Source organism: Muntiacus reevesi, chromosome 4, assembly GCF_963930625.1.
Source record: "Muntiacus reevesi chromosome 4, mMunRee1.1, whole genome shotgun sequence".
Taxonomy (NCBI): domain Eukaryota; kingdom Metazoa; phylum Chordata; class Mammalia; order Artiodactyla; family Cervidae; genus Muntiacus; species Muntiacus reevesi.
This window is the reverse complement of record NC_089252.1, coordinates 59,256,669-59,283,215: the sequence shown is the minus strand read 5'-3', so window position 1 is coordinate 59,283,215 and position 26,547 is coordinate 59,256,669. Positions and strand designations below refer to the sequence as shown.

General features: G+C 36.1%; 2 protein-coding genes across 2 annotated transcripts; both read left to right on the top strand.

The window, feature by feature from the left end:
- The first annotated feature begins 406 nt into the window (after positions 1–406).
- On the top strand, positions 407–16,191 carry LOC136167420 (olfactory receptor 4C3D-like). Its single transcript, XM_065935006.1, has 2 exons — positions 407–588; positions 15,252–16,191. The coding sequence occupies exons 1-2, from the start codon at positions 407–409 to the stop codon at positions 16,189–16,191; spliced, it is 1,122 nt and encodes a 373-aa protein (XP_065791078.1).
- Positions 16,192–22,775: 6,584 nt separating this feature from the next.
- Positions 22,776–23,699, top strand: LOC136167419 (olfactory receptor 4C3D-like). Its single transcript, XM_065935005.1, has one exon. The coding sequence runs from the start codon at positions 22,776–22,778 to the stop codon at positions 23,697–23,699; it is 924 nt and encodes a 307-aa protein (XP_065791077.1).
- Positions 23,700–26,547: the final 2,848 nt, after the last annotated feature.

The window sequence follows — 26,547 nt, the reverse complement described above, 5'->3', positions numbered from 1 at the left end:
GTTCCTTTCTAGGTAGCTCAGGACCCAGGAAGGTATATGTTGCTAAACAGATCTCTTGACATCTCCAAACAATGTGAGTAAATTTGCTCTCTTGGGCTCACACAGAATCCACACTTGCAGAGAATATTCTTCATTTTTTTGTTGTTGTTGTTGATTTTCTTATTTACTGTGTTGGCCAGTCTTCTCATTGTCATCACCATCTCCCTCAGCCCCACACTTTCAGCTCCCATTGTACTTCTTTCTCACTCACTTGTCCTTCATAGATGCCTCCTACACATCCGTCACCACCCCTAAATTGATCACTGACCCGTTGTACCAGAGGAGAACCATCTCCTAGAGTGGCTGCCTGACTCAGCTCTTTCTGGAACAATTCCTGGGAGGATCAGAGGTTACCATCCTCACTGTCATGGCCTGTGACCGATACGTGGCCATCTGCAAGCCTCTGCACTACACAACCATCATGCAACAGGGGCTCTGCCAGCTCCTGGTGGTGGTGGTCTGGGTCAGAGGAATCCTGCATGCCACCATGCAGATTCTTTTCACAGTAGACTTGACCTTCTGTGGTCTCAACACCATTGATCATTTCATGTGTGATTCCTTCTTACTGTTGTGTTGCATCTTGCTTGCAGCAATACCTACAGGCTTGGAATGGCAGTGGCAGCTAACACCAGGGGCATGTGCTTGCTCGTTTTTTCATGCTCCTCCTACATAATCATCCTGAGCTTCCTAAAATCATGGGAGCTTCCTTCATGGCTCTGAAGGAAGGTGCAAAGCCCTCTCTAAATGTAGTTCCCACTTTACAGTAGCAGTGTTCTATTTTGTCTGTTGTATATTCACCTGCATGCATCCTGTGACCACTTACCCTGAGGACAAGTGGCTATGTTCTTTGCAGTCTTCACCCCCATGTTAAATCCTATCATATACACAGTGAGAAACACAGAGGTGAAAAATGCCATGAGGAGTTTGCTAAGAATAATAATGACTTAGGCTGTTCACAATGACAAGAAGAGAAAGATTTATATACATAGGTAAGATTACACCTGTTATAAATTGTGATAGAAAGTAAAAATAAAATTGTAGATCATTGACAGAAAGGGCCAGATACTAATATTTGTTGATTATTTAATATTGTTCGGATATATTTTAGGCATTTTTATAAGTTTTAATATACTTTCTGAGTGCTCAGCTGCTTCACTCATGTCTGACTCTTTGTGACCCCATGGACTATATCCACCAGGCTTCTCTGTCCATAGGATTCTCCAGGCAAGAACACTGGAGTGGTTGTCATGCCCTCCTCCAGGGAATCTTCCTGATCCAGTGATAGAACCAGGGTCTCTTAAGTCTCCTGCTTTGCAGGCAGATTCTTTGCAACTGAGTCACTGGGGAACGCAAATATAATTTCTAGGACGGTTCGATGTTCTTGTCCAAAGATTCATGTTAGGAAATGAAATGAGCAACAATAAACCCCTGGTTTGAGAACTGTAGAATGTTTTTCCCAAGAGCCTGACATCTACTGTACTAAATTCATATTTATTACTTGGGCAACATTGGCTTTTCCACAGGACATTGATCTCAGAAGTATTTTTGCCTAGCCTGGAATAAGGCAAATAAGGGATAGAAATTCCTAGGTAGATACACAGGGAAGCAACAGTTAGTGAATGACTCACAAATGAAAATTTCTTTTTTTACTATGATTTTACCAAAAGAAAAAAAGAGAGGCCATCACAAAAAGGATGAAAGAATAATTCACCATCTGTTTTTTTGGCACAAACAAACAAACAAAAAATAAGCCAGAAGTTTTGAGGTTAGCCTTCATTTGCTCTCTATTCTTGAATATCCTTAGGTGTCTGTGCTATGTTTAGGTGTATAGATAAGAAAATTATCTGCAGTCTTAATGAGTCACTGTCCTTCAAGTAGATGGTGTCAGTAGGTTGCAGCCTTGTCTCACATGTATTAATAGCAGTATATTTCAGCATTGCATTTTTTTTCCTTTTTGAAAGTTCAAATTATGCCACTTTACTTTTACAAAAGAACACTAACAAGGTAACATAATTTTTTTAAGCAAAATCCCCTTCAGTTTTCCTTGCTGTTATTGAAAAAGAGAATTAGTGTTGATCTTCATAAAAGCAAAGTGGCTAAGGTGAACTTTCAGAAAAGTTGGGGAAGCCTGCAATGCTCCTCTCTGCATCTAGAAGACATCAGGTCATCTTACATTTTTACATCGTTCTTTATAAATCAGAGTTTCTCTAACTACAACACACCAACTCATGTGTCTTCTCACAAATGTTACTGTGTCAAACTCAGTGTTCAACTGGAGCTGTTTCTTCTATAATCTGAGTGCTCAGCAATGGGGTGACTGTGTTTACTAAGATGTACAAGGCTATCTCCAAGATGGATGAATATATGATGGAAAAAAGAGAGCCTCTTCAATACATTCCCTTACCCCATATACAAAACAAACCTAAAATAGATCAAAGACCTACATGTAGGATTGGTCACTATAATACTCCTAGAGGAAAACTTAGAAAAAAACACAACCTTAAAATGCTAGCTGATTTGCTCTCTGATTAAAAAGTCATCTAATTCAGGGAATTCCCTGGAGATCCAGGGCTTAAGATTCTTTACTTCCACTGCAAATGTTCTGGGATCTAAGATCCCACTGGCCATGTTCCAAGGCCAAAAACAGGATAAAGAAAAAAAAGCTGTGTAAAGCCTGTATAATTCAGTGGCTTCTTCTTTAGTTGTTGTTTGTTTGTTTTATTTGCATATAATTGCTTCCCCATGTGCTAGTTTCTGCAGCACAACAAAGTGAATCAGCTATCTGTATCGATATATCCCCTCACTCTTGAGACTCCCTCTCACCCCCTGCCCCTTCCCACTGCTCTAGGTCATCCCAGAGCACCAATGAACTCCCAAGCTATACAGCTGCAGGAAACAGGTGTTACCTCAAACAATTGTTTGGAGCATCAGAGGTCATCCTTCTTGTGGTCTTGGCGTGTGATCACTACATATCCATCTGAAGACCTCTCTGCACTATGTGGCCATCAGCAGACACCACACATTCTGCCTCCTCAAGGGGATGTGTTGGGCAGTGGGTTTCTCCACTGGGTTACACGGACCCCAGTCACTTTCTGTCTCCCGTTCTGTGACCCCAACATCAGGAATCATGCCACATTTGACATTTCCCCCTGGTACAACTTGCCTGCATTGACACTTTTCTTGCTGGTCTCTTAGTTGCTGCCAGTAGTGGAACAATCCCTGTGATTATTTTTGTAATGTGGCTGGTATCCTATGTGGTTATCCTGAGCTCCATGAGGACTCACAGTTCTGCAGGGAGGAAAATAGACCTGTCTACCTATAGCTTTCACATCACGGTTGTCTTGTTCTCTGTGTCCTGTAGTTTTATCTGCAACCAGTATCTCCTTTTCCCACAGATAAAGCCACAGAAGCTTTCTGTATTCTTGTTACTCCCATGTTAAACCCTATTATCTACACAGTAGCAAATATAAAAGTCAAAAATATCATTAGAGTGCTATTAAATGAAATTTGACTTAGGGAAATAAATGACCCAATATGAAGATTTTATTTCTCTCATGACCTTTGCATTTTCATACTTTATTATTATAAAGTCCTTCCCACACATATCATCTGACACTAACAGCACCTCTGCAAGGTAGGTATTCTGATTATCTTCATTTCACAGACGATGAAGAATAAATTTCAAAAAAGATAAGTAATCTATCAAATTTCAGAGACAAAATTGGTATTCAGATCTGCATCCTTCTAAATACAAAATTTTATCCTTTTCAACCATTTAAAAGTGTATCAGAGAAATGACAGAATTCTAGTAGGACCTCTCTTGTTTTGTAGTAATTAAAAAGTTTTGGGAGGTGGGAGGGGGGATCGGGATGAGGAATACATGTAAATCTATGGCTGATTCATGTCAATGTATGACAAAAACCACTACAATATTGTAAAGTAATTAGCCTCCAACTAATAAAAATAAATGACAAAAAAATTTTCCATAGTAATTACATACTTTCATAATGTGCCTGTGTATAGAAGCAATTGGTTCTCAGAAAGTTATATGGCCTACTGGTATCTAAGATGGTATGGAATATAAAATAGAAGACACTTACCAATATCCTCTTATTGTATTCTGAGCACAACTAATATTGAAAATTATATTGGATTTATTATTCTCTTGGGAAACATTAGAGATTATAAAAATTAACAAACTTACCGGAAAAAAAAAGTTGAGATGTTTTCAAATGGTCACAACAACATTATAAAATTAAAGTTCAATATTCTTATTTACAGAAAAGATGGCAGTTCATAAAGATTACATAATTAAATCATAGAATATGGAAGTCAGCATAGGATTCAAAAATTTAATTCCACATCTTCTGATCTTTCATTATACAGAATTCCTGGGACTTGGTATATAATTATGATTTTGTATATAAAAATCCTTTTGATTACATGCCATAGGAAGTGACCCTTCATTTACTTAACAATTATTTGTAAAATTAAATGCAAGTTTTCTTTAAAGCACACAGTAAAATGTATTTTTAAAACAGTTTTGTTATAGAAAAATGGCTTTATACTTAGTTCCTTTAATCTGAAATCCTCTTTGAAATCTGCTTTAAGAGATTATTTATAAGGAATACACATATTAAAAAAAAATCATGCTACATTTAACCAAGGAAAGTACTTCTTGACTAAACAATGTGCCTATGTTATGTGACTTTATTGCAATTAATTTAAACTATTTTCAACAATAAATTCTGCTATCAAAATTTAAATGCATAAATATTTCACAGATATCTTTATAATTTTCTTTGTTAGAAAAATCCAGCCTCCTACTATGTGGGTGCCACATACTTAATTAAATAAATCAATATACATCCTGATGTGAAAATGTTTAGCAAGCACATTATGTAAGGACAACATGATGATGAGCAACAGAACTAGTGTCAGGACCAGGAACATGAGCTTTATTTCTTAGTCTGCCATCATGTTTTTCCTTACCCTTAAACAGTTTTCCCTATTTCTATGAATAATTTACTGAGGTAAATTGCAATGATGTTCCAAAATTTTGTTGTCCTGGCAAAGCCAATGCACTTATCAACATAAATATTGCTATATTTCCTTCTACTTCAATTAGAATTAAAACTGGAAGGCTTACGAGACCACAGTCCACCTCCCAAAATCTTTCATTCCTGGTAAACAACTTAAGAGATGTCCTTCTGGAATGAAAAATTCCTTGGATTGGATTAAAACAATATGAGGTCTGCCCTTGTTATGTTGAGAACGAATTTCTCTACATCTTGGAATGCATGGAGCTGTCATAACAACACTTTGACAGGTACCTGGTTCTTGTTAAATTTATCCCTGAATCTATCAAATGTCTAACTGCATCTCATCTAGTTTTTGATCAACTAGATCAAGTAGATCAACTAAGATCCAGTATAAATTTTCCTGCTTCCATTCTAGTTAACCCTTCAAGTTTGAGAATCTTTGTGGCTATCTTTTCAGGGTTCTAAAAAACTTTCTTTTGGGATTTATATTTTGGAAACAAGTTTTTCTGGTATAGAGCCAGGAATTCCTCTTTTGATAAATTATTTTCATATACATCCCTTACCTAAATCTGTTCTACTTCCATTCCATGCTTCTCTAGGCCCTCAGGAGTATGGCTAGACAGGTGTAGAAATTCTAAAGCAATCTCTCTGCCTAGCATGTAGCTATTTAAGGAGAGGCTGCCTGACACTCAATGAGCCATTGTGAATGGATTTCAGTCTTTACGAGGTTGTGAATAATTACTGTGTCAGTACATGCTAAATCTCTGATCTGATTCTGTCTTTCATTCCAGAGTTGGAAAAAATGTTCAAGACATTTTCACAGGGACACTTCAGAGAAATCCATATCATTTATAGTTCTTTAGATAGTTTCAGACTCTCATTCAAGCTGTCTTTGGCATCTGCCATCAAAGGTAGCATTAAAACACTCTAATTGGAGTGTCCACTTAAGCTAGGGTTGTCCATGTGATTTCAATTCTTTTTTAATCTCTTTTTCTTGACACATGCTGCTCACAGTGACACATTCTCTGGAGTTAATCAAGAGTTATGTACAATTTATTTTCCTTCTTATTAACACAAAAATATTTGAACATGGCGTGTGAGTGTGACTCCATATAAAGATACTTCTGAGTGTGACTGAGTTACATTTATTTACTAAATAATTTCAAATACTGATATTTATTTCCTTCAGTAGATAGCTGAATTACGCCTTACAGCAGTGGTAACATAATGTGTCAAACCACTTAAAATAATAAATTTAAGATAAGGGTCCTCACCCAGAATTTAATGGCCTGGACTCTTATTTCTCCTTGGCAGATGGCAATTTTATTCCCTGTATTTTTTGCTATAAATTGTGAAAATTATTGCCTAATTTTTCTATTTCATATGAATATTAAAATTAATTTTAAATAACTGAAATAAATGTATTTTCCCATCTCTAAGTATAACTAAATAATAGAATTATTTTCATCATTATCATGTTAATCTAATTCCAGAATTCACACAAGAAACAACTATTTTGAAGAGGTACTGAAAACTTCACCTGAAGTGCTGATATTATAATAGTGTTCATAGTTAACACTTAAGATATAATTAAAAACAACATTTTATAATGATTTGAATAATGGGTAGATTAAAAAACAAATTATTATAATAGAATTTAAATATAAGATTTACCCACCTGAATGTTTAATTTATATACTAGTAAATATTCAATCTTATTGTTAAGCTCATATATTTTGAAATACCTAAATTCAGTGGTCAACAATTTTTTTTTTGTCTCATCATATTATTTTGTCTTCATGTAAACTCAAAGAGGAGTTCAGAATTAAATATGTGACATAAAAAAGTTATTCTCAGTTCAGTTTACCTCATGACAAAATTGAGTTGTTAGAAAGGTCTGCTATTGATGATGGAATGCCCTTGAGGTCCTATTAACCACAGAAAAGAAACTTTACAGAAAATGTCCAAAATAGGATATGTGATAATGCTTTTAAGGTTCATCAAAAGGTACCATTTATAAACCAACAAAGACACTCATTATAGCTGGGATAGTTGGCATTTTCAAATCTTGCAAGTTATTTCTTGGTGAGCTAACAGAAATTGGGCATGGACTTATATCAGACACATGCATAGTTGAGACTTTTTTCCCAAGGAAATCACATAATCAGAGACTTTCAGATTTAAACTGATCTCACAAATCATGTTATCACCTATATCCTCACCTATCTGACATTAAATTGTGTCTTTCTCAGCGTAGAGTACATCAAGAAAAATATATTCAAGTACAATGCTACTAATTTATGTGGTGGTGGTTTAGTCACTAAATCGTGTCTGACTTCTGCGACCCCAAGAATTATAGCCTGCCAGGCTTCTCTGCCCTTGGGATTCTCCAGGCAAAAATACTGGAGTGGGTTGCCATTTGTAGAAATATTCTGAAGTCTTTTCTTCTTTACTGATACTTATTTAATGCGATGTGAACAGCCACCTCCTTGGAAAAGACCCTGATGTTGGGAAAGATTGAAGGCAGAAGGAGAAAAGGGCAGTAAGAGAACGAGATAGTTGGATGGCATCACCGACTAAATGGACATGAACTTGGGCAAACTTCAGGAGTTAGTGAGGGAGAGGAAGGCCTGACTTGCTGTGGTCCATGGGATTGCATAGTCAGACTTGACTCAGCGACTGAACAACAAAAACATGTATTTAAATTAGTAAGAAGAGTAGAAATATTAATTAGAAGTAAATTAGAATAATTAAACAATTCACATTTGCATCCAAATTGTCTCCACTTTAAAAAGTGGACTGCACAATTAAAAAAAAAATCTTTTGAAAACTACATATTATTGAAGCAGATGCACTGTATTCCAATTATACTTTTTTTTTTTTAACACTATTGAGCATTCCGTGGTGGTGGTGATGGTTTAATCGCTAAGTCATGCCGACTCTTGCGATCCCATGGACTGTAGCCTGTCAGGCTCCTCTGTCCCTGGAATTGTCTAGGAAAGAATACTGGAGTGGGTTGCCATTTCCTTCTGCAGGGGATCTTCCCGATCCTTCCTGTGTGCAGTGTGGGGTGTCAAGGAATCCGACTCTCTACTTCAATGATTAACTGAGATTTCTTCCCTTCTTCCATTCAAAATGTTCATGGCTCAACAGAATCTTTGGAGGTGGTTTTTGTTGACACTAAGTCCATCATTTTTGTAGATTGTTGGCATTGTGGTTTAAGGCAGCTCTCCTATTTACCTATTGATTTTTTTTTCAAGCGACAAACAGCTTGATCTGACTTGGGAAAGATATTCTTTTTCTGGCTACCCTTCTATATCACTATGATAATGTTGATATATAAAATCTATTTATCTACTATTTTATTTCTTAGCTGTTTATTTTGTTCAATTAACATGTTTATCCATGAACCAATAGTATATTGTTAAAATTACTGCAGTGTTTCAGATACCATTGCCATGTTAAAAAAAAAAATCACTCCCAAATTTAGTGGTTTAAAAAACTAACTCTCACTTTACTATTTCAGGTAATTATAATAGATCAAGAATTTGATTAGTTCAGGTGGGTACTTTAAGTGCAGCATCTCTCATAAGCTTGCAGTCAGAAACTGTCTGAGGCTGAAGTCATGTAATCAGTTTCCTCACTCATATACCTATACAAGTTGGGAAGCCTTGAACAGTGGCAACTGAAACAGGCAGTACTCCATGAGATCATAGAGATAAAGCCTCATCCAATAGAACTGGTGTCCTCCTGAGAAATGGAACGTAAACCAGAGTCCACATGTTTGCTCAGAGGACAGACCCTGAGAGAATAGAGTAAGAAGGAGGCCATCTGTAAGCAGGAAGAGAGGCCTCACCAGGAACCCATCCTGCTGTCACTTTCATCTTGGACATCCAGCCTCCAGAACTGTGAAAAAAATGAATGACTTGTATTTAAGCTATGCAGTCTGCATTATTTTGTTATGGAAGCCCAAGTCAATTAATGTACGGTGGTATTGATAATGAATGGTGATGATGATAAAATACAGGTTGACTTTGCTCAATAGAGGTCTGAATTGAATGACCAAGATTCAAATCAGAAGAAAAAAAAAAAAAATTCCTCATCCAATTGCCAGAAATAGATAATTTCCAAATCCAAAGACTTTTTGACTAAAAATATATCAGATATTTTTGAGTTATAGCTGTCAGCACAAATAGGTGGTACAAATCTTCAACCTAACCATTCTCTGAGAGATCTGTGACCATTTACTAAGGTAAATATTCTCTAGCAAATATAAATGCTCAAATCTTTCTGGAGATTACCAGAAATAGATTCTAACCCTCAGTCCTGGGTGGCATATTGCCACATCCTTCACTGGTCAGAAAGCTGATTGATAGTTGTTGACCTGAAACATATAGGATGCCAAATATTTCTCCAGTAAGTGTGAGGTAATTTGGGATCAGCTAGAATTGCAGTTTAGGACCTGTAACCATGATGAACCATGTGCAATTCCCCCACAGGCAAGGAAAGGTAAATGCTTTTATAGAAGGGAAAAGAAAGTTGAGGCAGCACTAGTAAATAAAGAACACATGACTTTTCATTGACTGAGATGTTGTCAGGAAGAAAAGGAGTCTTTTTTCTTCCTGTTGGGCTCTGCTATGCTTCAGGGAACAAGAGTTCCACCTTCTGGTCTCCCAACTCTATTTCACTGGGTTTCTGTTTATTAATTTCTGCAAGGCGAGAGAATATTTACTCAATGTTCTCCTAGCGGGCCAATTCTACATATCTAGTGAACTATGTGTATTCTACAGAGGGCAAGCATTTCCATATCCATTCCCTGATGGTAGAGAACTGAATAGAAGTATTTGAAACAAATCTATCTTTCCAACATAATGAGCAAAAAGCACCACATTTTTGTGTTATCAGGGATATTTGACAGATGCAGGAAGTTCTCTAGTCTCACTATTACAACTTAGTTTACTTTTGTGGGTTAAGAATAAAGTGAAGACACAAGCTAAACCGGTGTTGAAACTGGAAGCTTAAACAAATACTGTATAATAGGTCTTTACTTTGTGTATTTTCTATTTAAGTGAGAAAATCCTATAGGACTGAGTCAAAGGATGTATTTGGTTATGAGCTCTCAACATTCTTATTTCCCTAGGCAGTTCTCACTTGGGAAACAATGAAGCTCATTGAAATAATTATATGAACAATTACACAAAGAAAACAATGTCTTTTGTTGAAATTACCTTATTTCAAGTGAGAATAGTGGCTAATCCCATAGGGAAAAGATAAAACAAGTTGGCATTTAGAAAACCTGAATTCTTATCTTTAATCTGACAGTATCCAAATATGCACTTTTAGAAATGCCCCTTTCCTACCCTGGGTTTCAAATTCTTTTTAAGCACATGAAAAGAGTGAATTAGATACTTTCTAATAAACTCCCAATTCTCAATGACTAATATTTTGTTAATTGCTTATTTATTTGTGGACCTAATTCTGGCCTCTATACACTTGAATTCTCAAAAATCTCATTTATAATATAATATGAAATCCAAGATAATTATTCAGTTTATGGTGAAACATGTCCAACATTTCCCAGAAGCTTCTGATTTTGAAGAGCTCTTAAATTCAGCTTGGAACTGAAACAGCAGAAGCGGGCTTTACTTACTGATTACCTCATCCTGGACAAGTGAAATAAACATTCTAACTCTCAGCTTTTCTATCTATGAGTTAGGAATTATGTATCTATCTCTGAGTTATTTTCAAATTAAGTATGAGTGATGATTACAAAAAATAAATGCTCAAAGTAGGATAATTTTTTAAATAAGAAATTTAGGGCAGATGATAAATGGGCAGGGTTGATTACATGTTATTTAACTGACTAAATAAATAAATAAAATGCCTGTATAATTAGAAAGTTTCCTGCGAGAGGAGATGGACAATTCTCAGTGGAAGAAGTTGACATCTTTGAAATTCCCAAGGGTTTTTTGAATTCTTTTTTTAATGTTTCCACAAACTAGGCTGAAAAATAGTCTTCTGAAAGCCTTTGTTGAAAGATGGATGTTAAAGAAGTCTCCTGCTAAATATTTGGTGAGTTCTTATGTGGGAAGTAATGTGGGCTCAGGATCAAGATCAAGACTTGAGATCAGAGAGTTTTGAAATATATTTTCAGGGTTGCTCCTCAGTAATTACATGTCCTAGAGTACAATGCTGTACTTCTCCATGTTTCAGTTTTTCTATCTTCCAGTCACATATAATGTTCTCAAAAAAATTCTTAAATGAGATAATTTATAAAATTCTTCACACAGTGCCTAGCATATATGAAGCAATATTTGGTTTTGATCATTAGTTATGTTAATAATAGCTAACCTTCAGGAAGAACTTTGCAATTTACCCAGTAATAACATCTCTCAAGAGGAAAATAGGCTTCATTTCCTTAGTCCGTTATCATCTCAGAACTTGTAATACTTTGGATACCATGAAAATATACACAGAGATGAGAAAGAGCTGTTGGACCATTTTACTTCAAAGCAAGCTTTGAAGGAGATTTCTACAAGCTGGCTATATAGAAATGAATCAAAAAGAAAATAAACCAGAAAATATATGATGAAATAACCCACAAGGTAAAACTACATAGACTTTTATGAGTATTTTAGGTTATTTCTCTAAAATGTCATTATTATTGCTGAAAAAATTTTCATGTAGTGTTGCTAGTAAGGTTTTACTTGGGCCTAAATGAAGACTGCAGCCCAGGAGACAATGTTTCAGACAGCCCTGTGAAACTGCTCTGCGGAAGCAAGGGAGGGGCTAGGCTCTATAGGAGCTTTGCAACACTGGGCAGGTAGTTGGGATCATCAAAAGATTACTGTTAATTAAAGAAACCAGATATGTTAAGGAATTTAGCTCTGTTCTATGTACAGGAAGGTGCAAGAGTCTGGATTCACTGAAATCACTCCTGTGATACACACCTCAGCTATCTGGGTCCAGTTATCTGTGTTTTCACATCAGGAGCTTCTTTTACCTTAGGGAGTGGCTGTGCTCTAAGGGTCCTAAAAGGGTAGGTATTCTTTTCTTCCAGATTTTCTTCAGGGCTCACAAGCTCACATTGTTGTTGTTCAGCCTCTAAGTCCTGTCTGATTCTTTGTGACCCTTTGAACTGCAGCATGTCTAGCCTCCCTGTCCTTCACCATCTTCTGGTGTTTGCTCAGACTTATATACACTGAGTTGGTGATGTCATCCAACCATCTCATTCTCTGTCATTCCCTTCTCCTTCTGCCCTCAGTCTTGCCCAGCATCAGGGTCTTTTCCAGTCAGTCAGCTCTTCACATCAAGTGGCCTAAGTATTAGAGCTTCAGTTTAAGCATCAGTCTTTATGATGAATATTCAGGGTTGACTTCCCTTAGGGTTGATAGGTTGATCTCCTTGCAGTCCAAGAGATTACCAAGAGTCTTCTCCAACACCACTGTGCAAAAGCATTAATTCTTCACTGCTTAGCCTTCTTAATGGTCTAGCTTTCACATCTGTACATGACTACTGGAAAAACCATGGCTTTGACTATATGGATCATTGTCAGTAAAGTGATATCTCTGCTTTTTAATACACTGTCTAGGTTTGTCTCAGCTTTTCCTCCAGGAGCAACCATCTTTTAATTTTGTGGCTGTAGTCAATGACTGCAGTGATTTTGGAGCCAAATAAAATAAAGTCTGCCACTGTTTCCAGTTCTCCTCATCTATTGGCCATGAAGTGATGGGACTGGATGTTAGTTTTTGGAATGCTGAGTTTTAAGCCAGCTTTATCACTCTCCTCTTTCACCTTCATCAAGAGGCTCTTTAGTTCCTCTTCGCTTTGCTTTCTCCCATTAGAATGCTATCATCTGCATATCTGAGGTTGTTGATATTTCTCCTGGCAATCTTGATTTCAGCTTGTGATTCATCCAACCTGGCATTTCATATGATGTATTTTGCATAACATTTAAATAAGCAGAGTGATATAGCCTTTTCATATTCCTTTCCCAATTTTGAACCAGTCCATTTTTCCATATCTGGTTCTAACTGTCGCTTCTTGACCTGCATCCAGGTTTCTCAGGAGGCAGGTCACATGGTCTGGTGTTCCCACCTCTTTAAGAATTTTCCACAGTTTGTTTTGATCCACACAGTCAAAGGCTTTCATGTAATCCATGAAACAGAAGTAGATGCGTTACTGAAATTCCCTTGCTTTCTCTATGATCCAACAGATGTTGGCAATTTGATCTCTGGTTCCTCTGTCTTTTCTAAATCCAGCTTGTATATCTTGAAATTCTCGGTTCACATACTTCTGAAGCCAGCTTGAAGGATTTTGAGCGTTACCTTGATAGCATGTGAAATGAGGACAACTGTATGGTACCTTGGGCACTATTTGCCATTGCCTTTCTGTGGGATTGGAATGAAAACTGACATTTTCCACCTCACATTGGAGGACTGCAATTGCTGAGGGCTGTGACACCCTTGTTTCCTGATATGGCAGAAAATTTTCTACTTCTCATTGTAATATCCAGAGGAAAAAGACTTTTTTGAAAAGTGAAATCAGACTTTCATAAAACATGAAAAGAACACATAACAGAAATTTTATTTAGCTTATTGATTAATAAGAGAATTAGTAAGATATAATCACAGTCAAAAGGAAAATTCAGTGTACCATTTTTAACATTGTTCAATCAGAGATATGTGATGACTTTATAAATAAATGCAAGATTTGTTTTATCTGTAATGTTCAGGGAGATCAATCAAACTTGTATCTGACAATATTTGTATATGTATAGAAGATAATTACTTCCATTCTTGTCAGTTTTCTGTTACCTCAAAAACTGTAAAATAGCTAACAGTCAGTAAAAGATATAAATCTCATATAATTATGACTCCAAAGGGAATGCTACTGATAACACACACACCTTTATTTTTGTTACATATTAGTCCTTCACAATGTATTTTTCTGAAAAAGTTAAATTTATTTATCAGCTTTGTATAAAACAGGGGCAGATGCCTTATGAATAAAACAGATTTATACAGAGAAAAGTGATTTCACACTTATATTTCTGTACTTAAAAAAAACAAACAAACAAACAAAATTTCCACATCGTTTGGAGTTTAAGAAGAAACATTATACATAAAATAGGAGATTAAAACAAGTTGAACATATTGACTTTTCAAGGTATGGAAGGAGTTGAGGAAAATTAATGAGATGATAAAGTACAACCCGGACTAGTAAGAGCAGGAAGCATCACCATAATTGGACCTGGACAGCATGGAAGACAGAGATCTCGGAAACCCAGAAGGTCCATCCAAATAGATGCAGCCTCAGTTAAAGTCACCCAGCCATTGACAGACCATAAAGGGAACCCGGACAGTGAGCACCATGGCATTTCTTCTTTTATTCTCACCTGCGCTCCTTGGCCAGAAGGTAGGGGAGATGGTTGGTGCAGACAAGGGAAGATAACCGCTCAGGGTGGAGAGAGTGAGAGATCTCACTGGGTGAAAGGAGTTTATCATTCCAACCGTTTTTCAGTTTTGTTGTTGCTGTTAAGACAGTAAGTACTATTTTTGCAGTTGGCTTGAACAAAAGAAGGCACACACAAAAAAGCCAGATGAGAGTCTTCCAATGCATTTATTCACTTAATTTTATGGAACACCAGTATGTCAGACACTGAACCAAGTAATGGAGGTAAAGAGGTGGAGAAGACAAATACAGACATTTTATCTTAGATTAATTGAAGTGGGTTTTAAATGAGAAAGGGGGGTAGATTAGATTTAATGTGCAGAACCAGAAGCAATAATTGTACAAGTATATTTTTAATATTTAATAATATTTTTAACTTTTCTTATTGGCTGAGAAGCAATCAGATTTAAGGCCTGGCGAGCTCCCTGTGCCTGGATGTCCTCCAACAAAGACACAAGGACCACTTGTCAGAAGGTGTGCAAGAAGGTTTTGAGCATTCTTGTAATAAACTGAATTAAACAGCTGCAAAATTTCACTTTCTTTATAAAACAGAAAATGTAGCATGTTTCTTCTCTTGCACTATGGAAAAAAAGTATAGCTTCTATTATTAAAACATTTTGGACTTACCTGAAATTTCAAAATATTAACTTCTCATCATATTGCTATGGATACTGTTTTTTTTGCAGGTTAATTCTCCACTTTTAAATTCATCTTCAGAATTACAATAAAAGAAAATAAGATGAATGTAACTGAATTCATTCTAATGGGACTTACACAGAATCCTCAGATGCAGAGAGTTCTATTTTTGGTGTTACTTGTTATTTACATTGTCACTGTCACTGGCAACCTGTTCATTGTGGTTACTATAATCTGCAGCCAGACTTTAGACTCCCCGATGTATTTCTTCCTGGCCTTCTTGTCCTTCATAGATGCCTGCTATTCCTCTTCCATAATCCCTAAAATGCTAGCCGATTTGCTCTCTGAATCAAAGGCTGTCTCCTTCAGTGCCTGCATGATACAACTCTTCACTGAACATTTCTTGGGAGCTTCAGAGATTGTCCTCCTTGTGGTCATGGCCTTTGACCGCTATGTGGCCATCTGCAGACCTCTGCACTACGTGACCATCATGGACCGCCACACATGCTGCCTCCTGGTGGGGGTGTGTTGGGCAGTGGGTTTTCTCCACTCATTTGGACAGATCCTAGTCACTTTCAGGCTCCCATTCTGTGGTCCCAACATAATGGATCACTTCACGTGTGATATATTCCCCTTGATACAACTTGCCTGCACTGACACTTTCCTTGCTGGTCTCTTGGTTGCTGTCAATGGTGGGGTAATCCCTGTGATCACTTTTGTAATGTTGTTGGTATCCTATGTGTTCATCCTTTGCTCCATGAGGACTCACAGCTCTGCAGGGAGGAAAAGAGCCCTGTCTACCTGTAGCTCCCACATCACAGTTGTTGTCTTCTTCTTTGTGCCCTGTATATTTATGTATCTGCGACCAGTAGCTACTCTTCCCATGGATAAAGCCATAGCAGTATTCTATACTCTTATTACCCCCATGTTAAACCCTTTTATCTACACAGCAAGGAATACAGAAGTCAAAAATGCCATTAAAATGCTATTAAGCAGGAATACAATTTCAGAAAATAAATGACTCAACATGATATTTTATTTCTATCTTGACTTTTACATTTTCATATATTACTACTATAAAGCCCTTCCCATACCTCTAATCAGACACTTATACACCTGTGCAAGGTATTATTACAATTATTCCCATTTCACAGAAGAATAACAATGAACTTCAAGAAAGTTAAATAAACCATCTGATATCAGAGACAGAACTAGTATTCAGACTTGAATACTTCTAAATTCAAATTTGATAATATTTCAACTATTTCAAAAGGTATCAGAGAAAAGACAGCATTTCATCAGAACCAAGTCTCTTGATTTGTAGTGGTTGAAAATTTTCCTTTCTAATTACATTTTTATATAATGTACCTACATGTATAAGTGATTGGCACTCAGAAAACTGTTTGGCCTACTGATATCTAGAATGGTATGGAATATAAAATAGAAAGATGATACCTGCCAATGCTCCTTTGGCATACACTTAATATATCTAATATTTAAAATTATATTTAATTTCTTGTTCTTTCCAGTAAAAGTTTTCAGTGATTATAAAAATTTAATTTAGTATTTAAACTAATATGAAAATCTTAAACTGTTCTCAAATGGTCTCAACAGAAATATAAAATTGAAATTTAGTGCTCTCATTTGAAGAAAAATAATTGAAGATCTGAAAGCTTAAATCATTAGATCATAGAATACATAAATTAGCTTTTAATCCAAATACTTTTACTTCACATCCTGTGATCTTTACATTACCCAGAATTCCTTAGGGCTAATATTTGATTACTGTATGATATATAAAACAGTTGTGATTATATGCCATAGGAAATGAAACATTATTATGCTAACAATTATTAGTAACAATTAAATGCATTTTTTAAATCAAAAGCACACAGTAAAACGTATTTGTGGAACAATTTACCTACTACAAAGTTGGCTTTATACTTAAGTTCCTTGAATCTGGAATCTTCTTTGAAACCTGGTTTAGTAGATCATTCATAAGGAATATATAAAAACAAAGCCAAAGTCACTAGTTAATAGTTGATCAAAGTATTTCTCACCTAAGAAACTTACCTCACTTGTAAGTTTGCTGTCAATTAACTTTGGCTCTTTTCAAGAATGAAGTCTTCTATCAAAATACAAATGTGTCTACATACCATAGATGGATTTGTATTTCCCTCCTTTGAAAGAGTCAACTTCCCTTTTCAGGGGTACCATATGTTGGCCTGTTGAATAAAACAATAGACTTTTTGATGTAAAAATATTTAGAAAGCATATTATGGTAAGGAAAACATGATGGAAAGCTTCAGGATCAGGGGATATGATTTTTTAATTTCCTCTTTTTTTTTTTTTACTTTTTAAGCTTGATTCTTCAGATATTGTTTGTTTGTGTTATTGTAATATAGTTGATTTACAATGTCACATCAGATTCAGATGTACAGCAAAGCGCGCACACACACACACACACGTATATATATCCTTTTTTAGATTTTTTCCCTTATGTTATTATAATATATTGAGTATAGATCTCTGTGTTATATAGAGAAGGTCCTTCAGGTATTGTTATTTTTTTTTAACTTGGAAGATAATTGTTTTACAATGTTACATTGGTTTCTGTTGTACAGTAACGTGAATCAACCATAAATAAGAATATATTATCTCCCTCTTGAGCCTCCCTCCTGCTTTGACCCCGTCTCACCCCTCTAAGTCATCACAGAGTACCAGGCTGAACTCCCTGTGTTACATACAGCAACTTCCTACCAGCTATCTATTCTACACATGGTAATGTGTATATGTCAATACTATTCTCTCAATTCCTTCCGCCCCCTCCTTCCCCCAAAGTGTCCACAAGTCTCTTCTCTATGTCTGTGGGGCGACATGATTTTTATTCCGCACCATGCCATCATCTTCTTTTATAACCTTAAGCAGTTTCCCCTAGTTCTACAGGTAGTTTACTTAGGCAAATTAGAAGATGTTTACAAGTTCTGAGATTCTGGCTCAGGATAAAATGTTTATTGCCATAAATATTAATAGATTTTCTTCTACTTCTATTAGAAGTAAAATTGGAAGAGCTATGAAAACACAGCCCACTTCTCAGGACTCTTCCATATCTGGTAAACAACTTAGGAGATGTGCTCCTGTGATGAAAGCTTCCTTGGATTGGACTAAGACACTATGGGTGTGTGAGTGCTTTGTTATCTTGAAAATATGTCCCTCTACCTATTGAAGCTCATGAAGCTGCCATCAGAACACTTTGGCAGTACCAGGTTTTGTGAAATTGGTCCATGAAACTGTCGTAGGTCAGACCACACCTCAACTATTATTAGCTCCTGATCAACTATGAAGAGATCCACATATAATTTCTCCTGTTTTCATTCAGATTTATTGTTCAAGTTTGAGATTCTATGTTGCTGTCCTTCCAGGGTTTTAAACCACTCCGTCCTTGGATTGGTATTCTGGATACAGGCTCTCCTGGAAATGGACTTTCCTATAATTTCAGGAACTCCTCTTTTGAAAAGTTATTTTCATGGCAACCTTCACATATTTAGATCTAAGTTTATTTTCTTCCTATTTGGTGCTACTCTAGGGATTTGGGTGATGTGCTAGATTGGTGTATGGATTTTAAAGTAATCTCTCTATCCAGCATGGTAGCTATTTAACCAGAGTCTTTATGAGCCATTTTGAATGGATTTCAATCTTTTAGGAGGTTTTGAATGATGACTTTGTCAATACATGATGATTCTCTGATCTGACTCTGCCTTTCATTCCAGAGTTGAAAAAAATATTTAAAACCATTTTCATGATGACACTTCAACAACATCCCTTATAGTTCAAATCCTCATTCAGAGTGTCTTTGGCATCTGTCATCACAATTACTGCTCTATACACCCAGTCAAGCTAGGTTCAGTCATGTGGTTTTAGTTTTCTTAAATCTTTTCTTTCATGACGCATCATGCTTACAGGGACACATTCTCTGGAGTTAATCCAGAGTTATGTGCAAATTTATTCTTATTAATGCAACCATATTTGTACACGTTGAGTGAGTGTTCTACATTCTACATTCCTGAGTTGAATTGAATGAAATTTATTTACAGTATAATTTCAAATAATGATATTTATTTCTTTTAGTAGATAACTGCAATAGGTTTTACAGCTGATGGCAGCATAAGAGTATCATTACATATTAGTTATAAATAATAATTTGGAGATCAGAGTCTTGGTCCAGGATTTAGTGACTTAGCTTCATATTTTCCCTTGGCAAATGACATTTTTATTTTCTATCATAGTCTCTTGCTGTTAACTGTGAATATTATTGCCTACTTTTTTATTCAATAGAGATTAATTTAAAATGATAAATAAATTCATTTTTCCATCTTTGAATATAACTGGAGTGGAATTATTTTCATGGTTTTTTATGTTAAATTTAGAATTGACACAAGTTATAACTACTTTGAAAAACTACTGAAAACTTTATCAAATGTAAAGTGCCAATATTAGTAATATACAGGGTTCATAATATCACTTAGTGTACATCTGAAAATAATATTTAAGAAATATTATTAGAGCAAATTATAGATAAAATTAAAATAAAATACAATAAAAACTAATCAGATAGTTACCCACCTAAGCATTTAAGATAAATAATAACCAAAATTCAGACTCCATATTTCACTGATTTTTAAATTAAATGCCTGAATTCTGAAGTGCTCTACTTGACTTTTTGTCATAGCATTTTGTCTTTATGCAAACCTAAGGACGATATTAAAATTAAAGATGAGTGCTATAAAAGTTATCTTCTAAAGTTCAGTTAAGTGAAATAATTGGGTTGCTGGCAAAATTTGCTAATGATGGTAAAATACCCTTGGGGTCCAATTAGCCACAGTTAAGAAACTTTACAGATTTTGCCTACAAATAGGGTAACCGTTGCACCTTTAAGACTCAAAAGTAAGACCTTATGCAAAGATACCATTTATAAACCAACAAAGACACTTTCTGTAGCTGAGCTAGTTGACATTTTAACTTTACAACTTACCTCATTTTTGGTGAACTAACAGTTGCCTGAAGCCCTGGTCATGGACCTTTGTCAGACACGTTCATAGGTGAGATTTTTTTTTTTCTATGAAATAGTATAATCATAGATCCTCAGTTTTAAAAATGATCTTACAAATTATATAATCATCCCTCATCCCCACTGATGTGAGATTTAAATACTTTCTTCAGTAAACATTCAGAACGTTAGGTTCAACTACAATGCTACCAAATTAAAAGTAAAATTGTGTATTTATTCTCAGTTATACATATTTATATTACTTAAAAGAATAATTAGTTAGAATAATTTTAAATTTCAACTTTGCATCCAAAATTTCCCCACTAATGATACATCAAAATTTTCCAAATATATTGCATGACTTTTTAAAATACCATTTCTCCAATGATAATCATTCCACTAACACAGCTAAATTTTTCACAACTCTTAATAAATGTAAATAATGAATTTTCCCTTTCAAAAATATTTTCCATTAGAATTTATTCTTAGGAAGAATATTGTGGAGCCAAAAAAATGGAAAAGTAATTTTTATTTCTTCAGAGTTATTTCTAAAACACTTAGTTACGGATAACTATGTCTAATTCTGCTTTATGTATTGATACACTATTATCTTTTCTGATCATTTCTGGGATCCCAATTCAAAATAAGGGAATATAATGAAGCTACAGCATTTTTTTTTCACTTAAGTATAAAGTTTTCATTTTGGCTAATTTAAAAATAAAATTCTTTATCCTTGAAAGGTAAAGAATTTTTTTTCCAGAATACAGTGTATTATATTTATGGTTTCTCTTCTCTTTTCTTTGGGAAATGTATATCCCCAATTTTTCATTCTGTTAGTAATGTAGTATCCTTGAAACAGGAATGATAGCTAGTATGGAAAGATTGAAGAAGAAGGCATAGGAATGAATTTGGCAAAAACATAAAGGAGTGGGAAGGTCATTCCTATCATGGTGGGATAAGCTGCTCTTGTTTGGTAATGAAATATCAGGCCTTATGGGCAATTAACAAGGATTCTTTTTATGACTCTGTGTAAACATACATAAATTAAAATATAGATTAAGTATCCCATAAATATCTGTTGGGGGTTTTCCTAGTGGCTGAAATGGTATTTGTTGAATGAATTAGCTTGTAATAAGTATTTATTAGTATGCAACAAATTTGATATACTTGTGTTAGTCTGTGTATATATGTATAGTGCATTATCATTCTCTTTATCTTACCTGGCAAGCTATTGCAGTTAGTTCTCCACATTGAAATTTTCATTTTAAAACTTTGAAAATAAGGATGTCTTGTTCCTAACAGATTCTTATGTATTGCACACCTATGCAAGAGTTTTTTTTTTAGTCCATGTCTACTGAATCTGTAATTAATTTTATATTTTTACAACAATATAACAATGTTAAATTGTATGTGGATCAAATTTTTAAACAATAAAAACTCAATTAATAAATTCCATAATCATCTTGAAAGTAAAATTACTCAGTAAGATTCTCTTTCATAGAGGCAAGGTTATTTTCACATCCACCCCAGAAAGAGTATTAGAAATTATTAAATTGGAACGCAACTTCCTTCAAAAGTTTGTTTCTCATCAAGTAACAATAAACAGAGCAGGAGAATGAGAACACTTAAATTTCCCCTAATTTTATGGTTAGGACAGGCAGTTGTATACTTATCCGTGGAAAACAGCAATTCACCAAGCATTCAGACTCAACTTCCCTGGTGGCTCATACAGTAAAGCGTCTGCCTACAATGTGGGAGACCTGGGTTCAATCCCGGAGTCGGGAAGATCCCCTGGAGAAGGAAACGGGCAACCCACTCCAGTACTCTTGCCTGGAGAATCCATGGGGTTGCAAAGAGTCGGACATGACTGAGCGATTTCACTTCACTTCACTTTACTTCACTAGGTTTCAAGCATTTCAGATATTATGCCAAGTACTACAATAAGTGAGGAAACACAGTTGAATGTTATATGTGTTCTGATAGGTACTGGAGAGGATGTGTTGCCAAATACTTTTATATATGTATGTATATATATAATCCTTAGCATGCCTGCTTATGATAGATATTTATTGATGATGTCTTTCTACAGTAAGAGTTGAGGACTCAGATGCTAATTCTAATGGAAGAGGGGATAACTCTTACATCTGAGGGGTAATTCTAGCCTTACAGGATTAATCTGATAATTGTAAATTGTAAATATACGGAGCACTAAGATGACTTATCAGACTCACATGGAATTGGAGCCAGGAGAAGAATCCAGAGCCCATGTAGACAGCCCAATGTTTTATTGGTAAATTAAAAGTTGACTGATAGGTGTTTACAAGTGAGAGAAACTAGATGTCTGAAGAGGTAGAAAGCATCATTGAGGAAGAATTTAAAAAAAAAAACAAAAACATTAAATCAACTACAGGGCAAAAGTACCAAGGACATGCTCCACAATCACTATAACTGCTCTGTTTTTGTTCTAAGACATTCAGACAAAAACTCTTTCCTGATTAACAAGTATCGTTCTTTATCTTTGCAGGCAATTCAGGCCCCAGGAAGGTGGGAGTTCGTAAATGAATCTCATGGCTCCCAACAATGTGACTGAATTTGTTCTCTTGGGACTCACACAGAATCCACACTTGAAGAAAATACTCTTTGTTGTCTTTTTGTTCATTTTCTTGTTCACTGTGCTGGCCAATCTGTTCATTATCATCACCATCTCCCTCAGTCCCACACTATCTGCCCCCATGTACTTCTTTCTCACTCACTTGTCTTTCATAGATGGCATCTTCAGCTCTGTCACCACCCCCAAAATGATCATTGACCTGCTGTACCAGAGGAGAACCATCTCCTGGGGTGGCTGCCTGACTCAGCTCTTTCTGGAGCACTTCCTGGCAGCATCAGAGGTCATTGTTCTCATGTCCATGGCCTATGACCGCTACGTGGCCATCTGCAAGCCTCTGCACTACATGGCCATCATGCGACAGGGGCTCTGCCAGCTCCTGGTGGTGGTGGCCTGGATCGGAGGGATCTTACATGCCACCGTGCAGATGTTATTCACTGTGGACTTGACCTTCTGTGGCCCCAATATTATTAACCACTTCATGTGTGATTTCTTTTCATTGTTGGAAATTGCCTGCAGCAACACTTACAGGCTGGGAATGGTAGTGGCCACTAACAGCGGGGGCATGTGTTTACTTATTTTTTTAATGCTGCTCATCTCCTACATAGTCATCCTGAGCTCCCTGAAATCCCAAGGTTCTGAAGGACGGCACAAAGCCCTCTCTACATGTGGCTCCCACTTTACAGTAGTGGTGCTCTATTTTATCCCTTGTATTTTCACTTATACCCGTCCGGTGATCAGTTATCCTGAAGACAAGTTGGTGAGTGTGTTCTTTGCAATCCTCACTCCCATGTTAAATCCTATCATTTACACAGTGAGAAACACAGAGGTGAAAAATGCTGTGAGGAGTTTGTTGAAGAGGAGATTAGTGTAGCTGTTCATGATGCCAGTTAGAGGATGATTTATATGCATTGATAACCTTGAACCTATTGTAAATTACGATAGAAAATAAAATACTTTTCAGAACACTGACAGGAAAAAAAAGCCTCTGAAACTAGTATTTGTTGATAATTTAGTATTGGCTAGACATATCTTAGGCATTTTTGTAAGTTTTAATATACTTTCTAGAGACTAACACACACACACACACAAACTTCAATATTAATGTTCACAACCACAAGATAGATGATAAAGCAAATGTAAGCTGTTAGTTTGATGATTGTAGAGTTTATTATTCTTAACTGTAACTGCTACTTTATTAAGTTTTCCATATATCCTACTTGGATAAAATTGACTTTTCTATAGACCATTGATCTCTGAACTTTTTCTATTTTTGCTTAGCTTGTGGTAAAGCAAATAAGGGATAAAAATTGCTTGATAGACACCAAGGGAAGGGGCAGTTTCATGAAGGAATCACAGCTGAATTTTTTTCTGCACTATGAAATCATCAAAATCAAAAGAGAGACACTCACTGTAGGAGAAATGAGTAACTCACAATCTATCTACAATTATTTTTTGGCACAAACATTATACAGGAAGTTTTAAATTAACCTTAACTGTCTCTTACTTTCTTAATTATCCTCATGGTTCACATTTTTCTTGAATATAATAGAAATGTTTTCATCTCCATAGCAAGATTTGAGGAACCATTTGAAACAAGAAGAGTAAACACCTTTTATAAATTGAAACAAAAAAAGCATATGATTAGGTTCCAAAGAATTCCAGAAAATCATCTACTCTTGCTTCATTGACTATGCTAAAGCCTTTGACTGCATGGATCACAACAAACTGTGGAAAATTCTTAAAGAAATGGAAATAACAACCTGCCTTACCTGCGTCTTGAGAAATCTGTATGCAGGTAAGAAGCAACAGTTAGAACTGGACATGGAACAATGCACTGGTTCCAAATTAGGAAAGGAGTAGGTCAAGACTGTATATTGTCACCTTGCTTATTTAACTTATATGCAGAGTACATCATGCCAAATGCTGGGCTGGATGAAACACATGCTGGAATCAAGATTTCTGGGAGAAATATCAATAACCTGAGATATGCAGATGATACCACCCTTATGGCAGGAAGTGAAGAAGAACTGAAGAACTTCTTGAGGAAAGTGAAAGAGGAGAGTGAAAAAGCTGGCTTAAAACTCAACATTCAAAAAACTCAGATCACATTAATCCATTTGCAGTCCTTGTGCTTGCAAAGAGTCAGACATGACTGAGTGACTGAACTGAACTGAACAGGAATACAGAATACTGCTGTGGTTTTGCCTGTGGGAAAAGTAGCTCCAAGTCACAGATAAGAATGCAGGGCACAGAGAACAAGATAACAACTGTGATGTGGAAGCTACAGGTAGACAGGGCTTTCTTCATCTTACACATTGCTAACAAGATCATGATTTTCATTTATTTATTTACTTGATTGCTACCCACCTACTCCCCTACCCTGGATTTTTATTCCCACATAGACACAATCAATGTAAGTGTTATTAAACCTTATATACTCAGTTTCCATAACTCTCTAACCCACCATAGACACTGAACAGAACTTTCTGTTTAAATTATATAAGTCTCAATTTCCTAAGGTGAATTAACCGCAGAGCCTTTTTTTTTTTTCCCCCCAATAGTAAATGTTAACTCTATAGGATAACAATGGGGAAAGCCCTGTGGAAATAACACCTATTTAGCTCTTCAAGGTGCTGTGTTTGTGTGTGTTAATTGCTCAGTCATATCCGACTCTTTGTTACTCCATGGGCTATAGCCCACCAGGCTCCTCTGTACATGGAATTCTCCAGGCAAGAATACTGGAGTGGGTTGTCATTTCCTTCTCCAGGTGAATTTATCAATCCAGGGATGGAACCCGCATTTCCTGTGTTTCCTGAATTGCAGTCAGATTATTTACCAATGAGCCACTGGTGAAGTGCAGTGAAGTGAAAGTCGGTCAGTTGTGTCCAACTCTTTGTGACCCCATGTGAGCCCTGAATAAACTATTTGTGTATTTTGGAGATAAATCCCTTGTCATTCAATTTAGTTGCAAATATTTTTTTCCCATTCGGTAGATTGTCTCTTTGTTTTGTTTATGGTTTCTTTTGTTGTGCCAAATCATTTTAAGTTTAATTAGGTCCCATTTGTTAATTTTTCTTTCTCTATAAGGAAAGTAATGACCAACCTAGATAGCATGTTTAAAAGCAGAGACATTACTTTGTAAACAAAGGTCCGTCCAGTCAAGGCTATTGTTATTCCAGTAATCATTTATGGATGTGCGAGTTGGATGGTGAAGAAAGCTGAGCACCGAAGAATTGATGCTTTTGAACTGTGGTGTTGGAGAAAACTCTTGAGAGCCTCTTGGACTGCAAGGAGATCCAACCAGTCCATCCTAAGGAGATCAGCCATGGGTATTCATTGGAAGACTGATGTTGAGGCTGAAACTTCAATACTTTGGCCACCTCATGTGAGGAGCTGACTCACTCGAAAAGACCTTAATGCTGGGAAGGATTGAGGTGGGAGGAGGAGGGACGACAGAGGATGAGATGTTTGGATGGCATCACTGATTCTATGGACATGGGTTTGGGTAGACTCTGGGAGTTGGAGATGGACAGGGAGACCTGGTGTGCTGCGATTCATGGGGCCGCAGAGTCGGACACGACTGAGTGACTGAACTGAACTTTCTCTAGAAGATGGAGCCCAGAAAATGCTGCAATTTATATCAAAGAATATTCTGCCTATGTTTTGCTCTAGGAGTTTTACAGTGTCTGGTGTAATATTCAGGGCTTTAATTCATTTTA

Excerpts from the sequence above, each read along its gene's own strand:
- LOC136167420 (XM_065935006.1), top strand. The coding sequence starts at position 407 with ATGGCCTGTGACCGATACGTGGCCATCTGCAAGCCTCTGCACTACACA. Across the intron at positions 589-15,251 it reads AACACCATTGATCATTTCAT|AATTACAATAAAAGAAAATA; the intron begins GTGTGATTCCTT and ends ATTCATCTTCAG.
- LOC136167419 (XM_065935005.1), top strand. The coding sequence starts at position 22,776 with ATGAATCTCATGGCTCCCAACAATGTGACTGAATTTGTTCTCTTGGGA.